This window comes from Salminus brasiliensis, chromosome 2, assembly GCF_030463535.1.
Source record: "Salminus brasiliensis chromosome 2, fSalBra1.hap2, whole genome shotgun sequence".
Taxonomy (NCBI): Eukaryota; Metazoa; Chordata; class Actinopteri; order Characiformes; family Bryconidae; genus Salminus; species Salminus brasiliensis.
This window is the reverse complement of record NC_132879.1, coordinates 8419531-8433197: the sequence shown is the minus strand read 5'-3', so window position 1 is coordinate 8433197 and position 13667 is coordinate 8419531. Positions and strand designations below refer to the sequence as shown.

Here is a 13667-nt window from a genome sequence, read left to right as displayed (position 1 = left end):
GTCCAAAACAGCCTGCTTGACCCTTTCTATCCTAACTCTGTTACTGTTACTCTTCATCACAGACAACACTGACTAGACAGCTTCTGTTGTGGATGTAAAGATGCTATTCAGATTTATTACAGATAATAATAACAGTATTAAATAAAAAAAGTACTGCATAAATAAAATAAGGCTTTGGTATTATCATGACAGAGTAATAAGTATTCAGCTTCACTCGATTTAGACCATTTACAACATTGTAATGCAGAAGTTTTACTTTAAACAGCATCAAAATCAGCTCCACTGACTTGTAATGGGGAGAATAGTGTCTCTATCAAAGAGATGACAGATAGACTCATCACAATGCTTACTACATTGGGTTCGATACCCAGGTTGGGTTTGATACCCGGGCTTGGCAAGCTGCCACTGTTGGGCCCTTGAGCAAGGCCCTTCACCCTCTCTGCTCCCCCACCGCTCCGGGCATGTGTGCTCACTGTCCACTGTGAGTGTTTCACTGGTGTGTATGTGTGTGTTCGCTGCACAGATGGGTTTAATGGTGGAAGTCAAATTCCATCTGTGTCACAAAAATGTCAAAAATAGTGTATATAGTTGTCTTGTCTAGCTTTGGTGAAGCAGGGAGGACAGCGCAGGGTAGGACTGTGCAACGCAGCTTATCCTGGTCATGTTGGTGTATAATTTTACTCTACTGTCTTAGCTCACTTTCTTCCTTTACTTTCAGTGATTTTTCTGTATCTCTCAGCTTGTCCAGAAATGCATGCATTCACAGAATGTGTCTTTTAGTCTCTTTTTTCTTAAGCACAAATTACACTTACCGACTGTAGGGGGAGCCCAGGAGCAAGAAATATAATTTCTCACTTACTGCTGTGTTAAAGCAGTAAGCGTAAACTGAACTGGAGCCCTAAACTAAACACACCAATGAATCAAAAGACATTTTTTGAGCTTGATCTCATGCTACTAGTGGCTATTTTGACAGCAGGATTGCTCGGCAGCATTACCTGATATCCATCCTGTCCATTCTTTCCTGGAGGTCCAGCAGGGCCTTTGTCTCCTGAAGGTCCAGGTATTCCTGGTGGTCCAATGGGTCCGGGAGGACAATCTGAGCATATGCCCTAAGATCATAAAAAACAAGTTAGTTTAATGATGTATTTGAGATTGTGTATACATTAAAACGTCTACTAAAAAGTTGATATAAATGAAGGAAATGGATGGATAGATGGCTGGATGGATGGACGGATGGATATGAACTGTAATGGCTAAATCAGTGGCTGATTAAAAAGATGTATGGATGCATGGATGAGTATTAAATGGATTGCTGTATGGATGGACCGATTATTGGATAGACATATATTGGGTAGAGCCTTAATTCAGCCTCAATTCTTCATGGCTTCGATTCCACAACATGCTGGAAGCTTTGAGATGGAGATTCTTATCCATTGTTGGCATGAGTGCACTACACAGTTCCTGTAGATTTTCCAGGAGAGCTTTCATGGTGCAACCCTGATCCGATAACTGAAAACACCACTGAAGAGATAGGTTAAGTCTATTAATTAGAGCTGTTGGTGCCAAATTCTGACTTTGACCATCTCTGAACCTCAGCAAAAATCAAGATTCATCAGATCAGGCTATGTTTTTCCAAACCAGGCTATGCTTCAACTGTACAGTGCTGGTGAGTCTGGGCCCACTGCGGCCTCAGTTTTCTGTTCTCAGCTGATGGAAGTGGAACTTGGTCTTTTGCTGTTGAAGCCTGTTTACCTCAACACTAGATGTGTTGTGCACTCTGAGATGCTTTTCTGCTCACCACATTTGTACAGAGTGGTTATTGGAGTTACTGTGGCCTTTCTGTCAGCTCCAACCAGTCTGGTCATTCGCAGTTCACCTTTACAAAGAGGTGTTACTGTCTGCAGAACTGTTGTTCACTGGATGCGTTTTCTTTCTTACACTGAGTAACTCTAGAGGCTGTGGATCCTGGAGATCAGCAATTCTAGAAATACTCAGACCAGCCCTTCTGACACCAAAATCACTGCGATCACATTTTCTCCATTCTGATGAGCGGCTGTGAACATTACCTGAAGATGCTGGCTGCTATCTGCACTGCACTGCTGATTAGATTGTATAAATGAATATGTGTACAGGTATGTGTGTGCTTTTAATGGACGGGTGACAGGTGAAACGGGTGAAATAACTAATGAAAGAATGAAAGGTAAGCATGGATGGATGGATGAATGTAGGTATGGCTGTAGGAGTAAAATACTGTCTTCCTCTATATGTGTTGGTTCTGAATAAACACTGATGGCTGAGTGTTTGTATAGAGGAACGAGTGCATGTTTACCTTCAGGTCAATTTGAGACACATCTGCAGCTTTACCCTGAAAGACAATATGAGTGAGATCAGAAGTCAGTCTCAGCTGCGGGTCAGATCCCTCTGCCCACAAACACGTCCATACCAACCCATTACAATCACTGACAGCAGCACCAGCACTCAGCAATAAAACCTGTCAGTGGTGCTGATAGTGACGCTTAGGCTGACAGAGCATCACTCACCGGCTCTCCTGGGGAACCTTTCTCTCCAGGCCTTCCAGGCAAACCCTGAACACACACACAAACAGTGAAGAACATGTTTAAGCTAAGAAATCACAGTGGACAGGTTTAGCCTTGGTCTCTAAGTGACATTTCGGAGTGACGGCATTCAGAAACCCTTCATATGGTGAGATTCTGACTGTCTGGTCTTTTCAGACTTCTCTTAATGCTGCTGATCGGCTCCAGTAGGTTGGGAATGGGGTCCATACAGACCTATTTAGATGGATTAAGTATTGGCTATTTTAAGCCTGACCCAATTCCATATTTCTCTTGGCCTCTGCCTTTAAGCCACCCATACAATGAACACACACATATATACTAGTGCGGTGGTAAACAGTGGTAGTTTGCTGAGTCCAGGTATCAAACCCACAACCCTGACACTTATAGCCTGGTGCTTTAACCACTGAGCCACCACTGAGCCACTAACCTCACCATCCAAAGGGTTTCTGCAGACCCTACTCATTCACAGTATTTCTGACCCACTATAGTCAGCTAGCTATTATGTGTCCTAATGGCCTGCATTAGTGCTGTTTGTGTTTGGTGCTTACATTGTGTCCGGCGGGTCCCTGAGGGCCTGCCACTCCTGGAGCTCCTCTCGGCCCCTGCAGCAGGAAAAGCAGAAGGGGTTAGAGGAGAAAACATTGGCAGACCAAGTTCAGAACGTGATAGAAAGGTAACACGTTACTCACCACAGCTCCTAATGGGCCTGGTGGGCCTTGGGGTCCCTGTAAAATATGTAGAATACTAATCAGATTCAAAGACCTTTCCCCCTCCCTGGAACTACCTGGATTTAACAAGGATTCAACAAGGATGTATCGGATGTTCACATAATTAGTCCAAAAGCTTCTTTTACCACCCATCTAAATGGCCATGACTCACAAAACGACTAGGGATCATCCACTACATGACTGCCACAATTTGCGCTGACAAAGGAAATTTTCTGAAAACACCTTAGAGTGAGGTCATGGGTGGGGGGACTGAGTAAGGTCTGTCCAGAATGCAGAGGGAGTTGGAGGTAGGCAGCACAGCACATATTGGAGGCTACCCTACATACGAGGCAGTTGTTGGCTTTTTATTCGAATCTCCATTCCACCTCAAATAGTCGCAATATCAGACATGTACTAGCGGCAGAATGTAGCTTCTGCATCGTTTAAGGTGGAAAGCAAAATTAAAATGTACACATTTTTACATTTCTCTGATAGTTTTTTACATTGCACCAAAAATTAAATGAATGAATGGACCAACAGAAATGCTCTAGAATGATTTGGAATACTGTCCCCTTTCATTGATTTCCACTGAAAGGTAAGAGGGCTTTTTCATTCTCCTGTCAAGTTGGCATTTTGGAAATTCTGGGTTTCTGGGTGACAATATATACAGTACGTATGTATGTATGAATGCTGTGTCTACGTACAGATGGTCCAGTGGTTCCTTCTCCTGGAGGACCTCTGGCTCCTGGCATCCCCTGCATTCCTGGATTACCTGGTGGGCCCTGAAGCACACAGACACAGAAATATGACACTGTCAAGTTTGAGTATTTTATGTACTTCTAAGATCAGATGAAATTGAAGGAGCATCATGTAATAATTGTCTCCTAAAACAGCAGCTTCAGAATCGTGTTAGCACATAGCGCAACATAACCCATATTAGTCATATTAGTGTAAAATCCTGTAAAATGACCTAGCCTACATGCTTCTACACAATAACTACACAAATTCAAGTCATGCCCAATAAATATTCAAGCATTACATCTATTATAAATAAGGCCAGTCTGCCCATCGGTTGTGCTCTACTGGCACTATGAATGGACCCCTTGGACCCCATTGATTGCCACTTGCACTTTAATTTGAGAATGGTTCAAACTCTTAAACTCTATAAAGGTGACAGGTCTGCATGTGTGCATACCTGTGACAGGTACTTGCTTTATATATTCAAGCAATTTTAAAACAAAGTAAGAAAACAATCACACTCAGCTTAGTTAGCAGGTGCTTCTAATCACAAACAGCAAGAAGAAATTAAAGATACACAGCATAACGAGGAGTGTCTCATGTGTCTTACTGTGTGCACAGTAATATCAAGGCTTGTTCTGAGGGAATACACCGCTGTCAGTTCTCCTCTGGGTATTAGAATGTAGCGAAAATGAGCTTTTAAAGGGATGTTACCTTCAAACCTTGAGGTCCAGGCATTCCTGGTGGTCCAGTATCCCCCTGTAATTAGAGAAAATACATTACAACATAGGCTGACACACACACACACACAAAAACATTCTCTCTCTATGTTTTTCTCACTCCCTCACTATCTATCTCACTCTCTGTCAAACACACACACACATAAATACACACACATGCACACTGTATACTGTATGCATACAATATCTTCACAAAATGCCAATGCCATGAAACAGCCCCCAACACCTGCAGCCCAAACCCACTTCCTCATTAGTTAAATGGGGAGTGATTAAAGAGTGTTTGGCGTGCCGCTGGGCTTTTCAGCACCGTCAGCACATTAGAGTGGAGAAGAATCCCACACAAGCCTGGAACTGGAATGCAGTGGCATTACCAGGAAAGATGAATACACACTAAAACAGATTAAGGACTAAAATGAACTGCACTGTTATTCTGCGTGAAATAAGCAGCCCATTCACTCTGCCCTTACTCTCCTGGCCTTTAACTACAGCCCAACCGAAAAGGCCCACACTCTGATTGTCTGATTGTCCTTGTGATTGTCCCTGTGTTTCATTGTGTCTAATGTTTATGATGAATGAACCAATAGAAATGCATGAGGCAAAAATACACAGATCAGCCATAACAAGACAGGTGGAGTGAAAAACATTGATCTTTATCTATAACATCTGTCAAGGGATGGATATATAAGGAAGCAAGTGAACAGTCCGATCTTGAAGGTGATGAAGGTGTTAAAAGCAGGAACAATGGCCAAGCATAAGAATCTCAGCCACTCTTTCTGGGTCTGAGAAAGAGCAACTGGTAAACTGGTGACAGGGTTATGGGCACCTAAGGCTCATTGATGCGATCCATGGACGCCCAACCTCACAACTTACAGGACTTGCTGCTAAGGTCATGTGGAGTCCAAGCCTCGAATGCTCAGATTAGTTTTGTTGGCACAAGGGGCATCTACTCAATATCAGGCGGTGGTACTAATGTTATGGCTGATCAGTGTATGCAATATGTCATGAATGAGGTTTAACTTTAACAACATGTTAAAAAGGCAAATGAACAGTAGCTGTCTATTTACAATGTGCAGAAGAGTACTTCAGAGTAGTAGAAGAGTACTTGAGATTCATTCTCAACCAACAGGACATTAAATCTGACCAAGGTGCCAAAAGCAGGGGTGCCCCACAAACACAGTCTGGCATTACTCCAGCTGAGATTAATTTGTCCAGTAATTACTTTAGTCCATCTAAGCAGTGTGTTACGATGAGCTATGAGGACTTTCCAGCTGACAATAACAACAAAACGAAGTGAGGAAATTGAAGAAGAAACCATAAACACTGATCATAAACAAGACAAACTTCTTGGGCCAGATTTATTAGATGTTCTACACCATTACAGAACCTTATTGTAAAGCTAAAAGGTGTCTCCATTTACCAGCAGGTACCAGCAGGAGATTGTATTAATGAAGCTCCTACTAGATTTGCTCAGACATGACTTGCTGTTGTTCAAGCTCGGTACTCTCTGTACTTTGTGTATCTTTTATAACACTCATCAAAGTTACTTAAGGACAGGCTTTTGCCTAAATAATGCATTAATGCATTTATTTTGTTTTGCAAACCACTGCTAACAGCACATACTGAGGCTTTTGGCTGCAATTGCAGAAATGTCACAGGCATTATTTGATGTGCTGCATGCAGCCAGGAGCTCCACTCACTACGACTTCAAAATTATACAGTTTCCAAAGAAGCAAGAAGTTCGGAGTGAAATTAAAAAAGAAATAGTAAAATATCAAACACTTTTAACATGTAAAATGTAGCTATTTCATCAGCTGAAAATTGACACTTTTCCCAAATATTTTACTTATGTAGAAATCACTTGATATATACTCAGTATTCATAATGTATTATGAATTATATGAGAAGACAAGACAATATATTGTGATGAAATTTTAGGAAAAATGTCATAGTAAAAAAACACCAACATCATATATATATAAAAGCTGAGCAAAAGAAAAGAGGACCTTGCATGCAATCAGAACAGTGGAATCTGATTGCAGAGTACAACCCTGCAATCTAGTGATCGCAACACAAAATGAACCACTGTCTGCCACTAATTTTTACATGTGAACTATTCATTAAAAAGTGTTACTATGTTTCTGAGAATCAGTCCTGCAAAACATATCATGATGCTTCAATACTTTTTATATGTTAATATACACTATTTACACAAAAGTATTCACTCGCCCATAAAAAACATTGAATTCAGGTGTTCCAATTAATTCCACAGGTGTATAAACCCAAAGCCTTCCCAGAGGAGTTGAAGCTGTTATAGTTTCAAAAGGTGGCCTGACAACAAATTAAACCCTATGGACTAAGAATGGGATGTCACTCAAGTTCATATGCGTGTGAGAGCAGGCGAGCGAATACTTTTGGCAATAGAGTGTATATATGAACCCAAAGTGCAAACTTTGTAACTATTATTTAACTATTATTTATGAATAGACTTTCTTGTTGTAGGGGCTGTAAATCAATGTCCAATGTGTTCTAAAGCACTTGGCTGAATCTGAGCAGATAATAAATCTTTTTGCCAACAGGCCAGAAATGCTGGGGTGGTAATTCTGTCAAAGAAGGTGTCAGTGAAGTCATGAAAGTCAGTTTATGGACACGCTGTTTACTAAAAAACAAAAGCTTTCTGTAATGCTATTTAAATGGATGCATTCTGACAGCTTGTGGTACTCTAGAGGTAGTGTAGGGAGTGATGTGGTGGTGAATAGTTGGTAAAAGAAAAGCAAGCAAAGAAGACAAATTAGTTATGTTAGCTGAATGATCAAACAATAGAGTCATTTCTGAGCATAATTAAAGGCTTCGTCGTGATTAAACTAAAGCTTTACTGCTGCAGGTTAGCTCGGATTCCATACCTTTACTCCATCCTTGCCCTTCCCAGGTAAACCCACTTCACCTCTTAGACCAGGCTGTCCAACTGGACCTGGGGGACCTGGAGGACCATCTTTTCCTGCATCCCCCTGCAGAGCAAAGTGAGATATTAATGGCTTTTTTGGTCATTTTAATTTGGTTTACCCTTAGCTTTACCCTCATTTCTCTATTACCTTTGTTATTCAAGCTTTCTTATCTGGAGCTGCTTGTGTTATGAGACATACTCATGCTGCTTTCTAATGTTGATCCAATATTGTAGAAGTTGTAGTTATTTCTCTATTAAATCAATGCCGATAGCAGTGTGAGAATTCTTATCAGCACTGATGTGAATGTGGCTCAGGACACCTGAATCTGGGGGGGGGGCTACTGGCTCAGCTTTGGGTTGGTCAGGTTAAATTAACCCCAGAGAAGACCTTGGTGAAATGTAAAACATTGATTATCTTCATCTGCTGTGGCTTCATCTGTCTAGAGTGGGATATATTTGGCAGCAAGTGAAAAGTCAGTTCTTGAAGGTAATGGGCAAGAATAAGGATCTGAGACACTTTGACAAGGACCAAACTGTGGTGGCTAGTGATGCAGTGATCAGTAACTGCCAAAGGTGGTCCAAGAAAGGACAACCAGTGAACTGACGACAGGGTCCTGGGTACCTAAGACTCATGAATGTGCTCCATGGAGGTCCCACCTCACCTCACAAAGGATCTGCTGATTACATTGTGGTGCCAGATACCACAGAATACATTCAGAGGTCTTGAGGAGCCCATGCTTCGAATGGTCAGATCTATTGTGGTGGAAACCTACTCAATATTACACAATATTATGTGGCATTATTGCTATGGCCGATCGGAGTATGTAACCCCTGGGAAGAGTTTATATGTAATTTTAAAAACTGACTGAAAAAAACACTACTGATGTCTACTGTGCTACTATTCCTAATTATTCCACTGTCAATAGCATATTTTGTCTGGGAACTTGAACTTGAACTTCAGTGAATTTAAATCTCCCCTCAATTAATTGTCCAGCTGCCAAAATTTGACAGTTTTAACTGAAGCAGCAATTGCAGCAATTGTTCCACTCCTGCTGAATCATTCAGTCAATAATGAGTCATTCAGCCAACGATTCACAAATCTTTCAAACATACTGAAAGAAAAGTCTATAGACAGACTCTGCAAAACCCTGGTTTAGACTAGACCAGAGGCACTTGTTAGATAATATTCTCATTAACAAACAAAGCAAACATGTTAGTAAACTTATGACTGGTTATATTTAGGAGCAGTTCAGTAGTTCTAACTTCTCCAGTGAGGACGTTCAGCTGAAATGTTATAAATTCAAGAAAATCAGTCCAGCCTAGTCCAGTTACTCTAGCAACAACAGTAATGAAGACCTTTGTGTTACCATGCCAAAGGACATCCTGTGCTCTATTACTAATTTGTATTGCTACCATCTTTCTGCTGAGCTTTAAAGAGCTCAAGTACAAGCAACTGGATGCTTGTTTAGTCTGCAAAATACCAGTCAGAGCAGCACCATAGAGCCATTTGAAATAAAAATGCTGAAAGAGTAAAAGAATGAAATAGTCAGACCTTTTCTCCTCTCTGTCCTGCTATGCCAGGTGGACCAATGCTGCCTGGGATTCCCTGAGAAGCAAAAGCACAAGTAGTTATTTATTGACGTCCAATCAGTTATACAATATATATGTACATATATTTACGAACAGGAGACTTTAAGGTGTCCCAGACCATTTACAGATATAATAATATAAACACTTATATAAATTATATTATACATTATATAGTATTATATTATTTTTATTATATATTTATTGATATATGCTATATATGATATATATTTATTTATTTATTTATTTATTATACGGCATTAAACACTGCAGTACTTGCATAATAATTCTATGTACTATCATTTGCATATTAGTCTATCAATGGACAGCAATTTTACAACAAATACATAATGATGTAAATAAAGTAGCTGTAGAATAAATCCTAGAAAAAACGGTCAACAACGAATCAAAATGAGTAATAATAATCTTATTTACATAAATCTGTCCATTATTAGCACTATTAGAACTCAAGCAGATTCATCTTTTAGCAGCCTGAGTCAGTTCAGAGTATTGTAGATTATTCATAAAAATACAAACGCACCACATTGCCTGGTAACCCTCTAGACCCCTGGGGGCCGGTCAGCCCTGGAGGACCCTGAGGAACAAAACGAGAGCAAAACATCAAAGTGGCATCGTGCTGAAAATGTCACCTGTGGTGATATCAGACAGAAGAAACGCAGCAGTGAAACTCACAGGGTCTCCGTTCCTGCCAGCGTCTCCTTTATCTCCAGTGTCTCCTTTCACTCCCTGTTCAAAACAGCAGCATAGAGTGAGACTGTGCTTCTATCTGTTTCTACACCCAGTAAACAGGCAGAATCACAAACATACCCTTCCCATGAATTGTTTGAGGTTTAAGTCTGGATACCTCCCTACCCCCTATATAGTGCACTATACAAGGCATTCAACTATAGTCTACTCCCAAATAGTTATAAAGTAAATATGGAGTCAAGCAATGGCCATGCTTGGATAAGGTTCAATATATAGAGCAATCAGCCAAAACATAATCACAGGTGAAGTACAATCATTGATTATCTTTATCTACAGTGGCTCTAGTCAAGGGGTAGATACAGTATATTAGGCAGCAAGTGAACAGTCAGTTCTTGAAGTCAATGTGTTGGAAACAGGAAAAACTGTCAAGCATAAGGATCTAAGCCACTTTTGATCAGGGCTAAATTGTGATGGCTAGAGGACTGGGTCAGAGCATCTGCAAAATACCAGACAGGGCTTGTAGTTTTTATTTATTTCCAGGATTTCAGTGGTCAGTACCTACCAAAAATGGATCTAAGTGCTCACAACTTAGAATTAGTGCAAGATACCACAGGACACCTTCAAATAGTCAGATCTGTTGTAGCAGTACAAGGGGTACATTCTCAACATTAGTGTTAATTAGTATTAATGTTATGGCTGATTGCTTGATAAGGGTTCAATATATTACTAATACCAAATGTCAAAGCAGCTGGAACTCAAAACAGGCAATGGATCGTCAAATAACTTTCTCACCTTCACATTTTCTGTTTACACTTGTTGAATGTGGCTAAGATCCATCTCTGACCACCTTCTAAACTGATTTCAGTGGTCTAATGTGATTCACCACTATTTGTAGGCACTCAGTCTCTTCTAGTGTTTTTGGTTTGTTTATAAACAGCTTTATATAAAGAAAGATCAGAGCAAATCTTTATTACTACCTGTAATTATCCACCTGTCACTTCTCTCATTTAGTTGGCTGAAAACTGTTCTGTAACATGGAAATTAGATATTTTGGCCAGATTCCATTTACACTATTCACTAAAATAAGTGATCCAAAAAGATTGGATGTTTACTTTCTCACATTGAAACACACCAGCAGCCTCTAAATAACCTACCGTTAACAAAATGGATCCCTATTTATGTCTCACTTTTCTCAGAGTTTCCAATTTGTACAGTAAAATTGGTGATTTTGAGGGCACTGCAATCTCCCACAATGCACTGGTAATTCTAGTAACACCGTACCTCACTACATGAGCTGAATGTTGACCAGAATGCATTGCATGTCTCTTTGTTCCTAAGCAACAGACAGTGTAAGAAAATGGAGCCTACGATGTGTGCTCATATATGCCAGTGATAGGTGGCTTATATGAACCACTGAACGCTGTTCACATATTTTCCCATGTAGTTCAATAACAGTAGGCTAAGGCTGCTCAGCAACATAACAGTCAAACAACAAGACTCAGACACTCCTGTGTCTCTGCATGTGACAATAAACTAAATAGCCCCTCCCTATATAGGGAGCAGGGATCCTTTATGGTCACAGCCATAATTTCATACCCATTACTACCAGTGTACTTCTACATTATGAATATAGTGCTCTTTAGTGACAGTAACTCTCGTACATTCACATTTTCTATTCACACTTGTTGAATATGGTTGAGATCCATCTTTGACCACCTCTGAAAGTGCTTTGAGTGGTCCGATCTGATCAACCCATTAATTGTTGACCCACTTCCACATTTTTCCAGCATTTCTGGTTTGTTATGAAACAGCTTGAAGGCAAACCTTTGCTTCAACATCGACTCATTTGTTAAGACCTGGCTAAAAAAAATTGGTCCCTAACGCCAGCACTTTGCCCACACCAGCAGCATAAAGAGATGTAAATCAGATTCCCTGTTTAATTTGCATCCTGTGGAACATTAGAAGATAATCTGAAACACTGCTGCTGATGGAACAGTCTGGAGATGAAAGCATAGTGGTCATTACCGGAGGTCCAGGTAGTCCTCTGAAGCCTTGTTCTCCAGGAAGTCCCCTTTGACCCTGAAAAGATGAGTGGTCAGTCAAATTGGTATGTGAGCAAATCAAGACATCATGAAAAAAACAATTCAAGCTTTCATAACAGATAATCCAATTTTCGGAAATGAGGATAACAGGGTTGTAATTCTCTGACCTCACAAATAGTCAATCTTACTGAAACTGAAAGTATCTACCAAGCATCTAGTGATAAGTCTATTATAGAAAGAGGGGAGCGACCCCCTAGAACTACACTGTTCTTAGGGTATAACCAAAAGTATAGATGGACACAAGTATTGGGACACATGCTCAATTCATGTTTTCTCTAAAAGGATCTTAAAAAAGAGTTTAGCCTGCTTTTGTTGGAGTTACTGTCCCTACTGTCCAGGGAAGGATTTCTACTAGATACTGGAGCATTGGTGTGAGGACTTGATTGCATTCAACAACAATAGCAATAGTAAGGGTCAGGATGTTGGATGATTCGCAAACATTTGGGTATATAGTATATATTTATTTTTATTTAGTACTGTAATCATTTTTGATCAACTAACATTCCAATAGTGCTGCACTTGAATCATCACTTCCAGAGTGATGCCCCTGGACACATCTGTCCACCTCCGCCGACTACCTGCATTGCATTGCTTTGTAGTATAACAGTGTTACTGCATGCAGCTCCTTTCCCCCCCCAAGAAGTGCAGTGAGTTTAGGCAGATAGAAATGATGGCTGTTGGCTGCATTACTGAGACGTAACTCAACACAGGCATTTCATTTCACACAGATAAATCTGGATTTATTGGATGAGAGCTGATCACTGAAAAACTGCTCATCACTGTAAAAAAAAAGCCTGTGTGTGCCTGAGGTATAGAGTTGGGTTCATATTTTAATATTTTTGGTTATTATTTACAGTAATGTGTATAAGTTTCAGTGAAAGTTTCCAGTGCATAAATAAGTTTCCTGTGAAAATGAAATAAAAAAAAATTATTATCTGGGAAGTAAGTTTTATTTCCTCAGTAAAACACTGATATTAAAATAAACACTAATAACATTCCTACAGAAAGTCATGGTGGTTTTTCATCACTGTGTTCATTAAAACATCTCGTCATGGGAGTCTAGCATTATTTAAAGTTATTCCCCAACACCTGGTTTGGTAAATCAGTGCTTAATGATGGTACATCAGGTGAGCTGGTGATGGAATTGAGCACATCCATACTGTGCTGGCTGGACTGGGGGGCATCCCGGAGAAACCTGGACCCAAGCTTTATTCCTCAGACTAGCTCAGAGGATCTCAACTACTTTCTTCAGAATGAGAAATTCCTGTTCATTTTTACTGTATTGATGTTCACCTGCACAGTGTTGTGTATTGTCGCTGTCCAATAAAAAGCAAGTATCTCCATAATGGTGACTTTACAGGAGAAGGTGAAACTGTTCTTAACTTTGCATTTATTCCAAGTAATTTAGAGCATTTCTATTGGTCCGTTCCTCCAGAATTATTTACACAGTGTGCAGAACAGCTACAGGGTTCAAGGCATGGAGAAAACTAAAAATGGACAAAAATGGAGATACATGTTTTTCTCATGCCTATGTGCTTCAGAGATTCCAATGCTATTGGCAGCACTTC

The 13667-nt window shown here is 40.2% G+C and overlaps 1 protein-coding gene across 1 annotated transcript in view; it reads right to left on the bottom strand.

The window, feature by feature from the left end:
* col22a1 (collagen, type XXII, alpha 1) overlaps nt 1-13667 on the bottom strand; it is an 84178-nt gene that overhangs the window by 15172 nt on the left and 55339 nt on the right. The window contains exons 34-45 of the mRNA XM_072673535.1: nt 12023-12076; nt 9983-10036; nt 9831-9884; nt 9255-9308; nt 7662-7766; nt 4736-4780; nt 3988-4065; nt 3266-3301; nt 3125-3178; nt 2541-2585; nt 2330-2365; nt 996-1109 (exon numbers count right to left, since the gene is read on the bottom strand). Coding sequence (XP_072529636.1) covers nt 996-1109; nt 2330-2365; nt 2541-2585; nt 3125-3178; nt 3266-3301; nt 3988-4065; nt 4736-4780; nt 7662-7766; nt 9255-9308; nt 9831-9884; nt 9983-10036; nt 12023-12076 — 729 coding nt within the window. The remainder of the gene's footprint in view (nt 1-995; nt 1110-2329; nt 2366-2540; nt 2586-3124; nt 3179-3265; nt 3302-3987; nt 4066-4735; nt 4781-7661; nt 7767-9254; nt 9309-9830; nt 9885-9982; nt 10037-12022; nt 12077-13667) is intronic.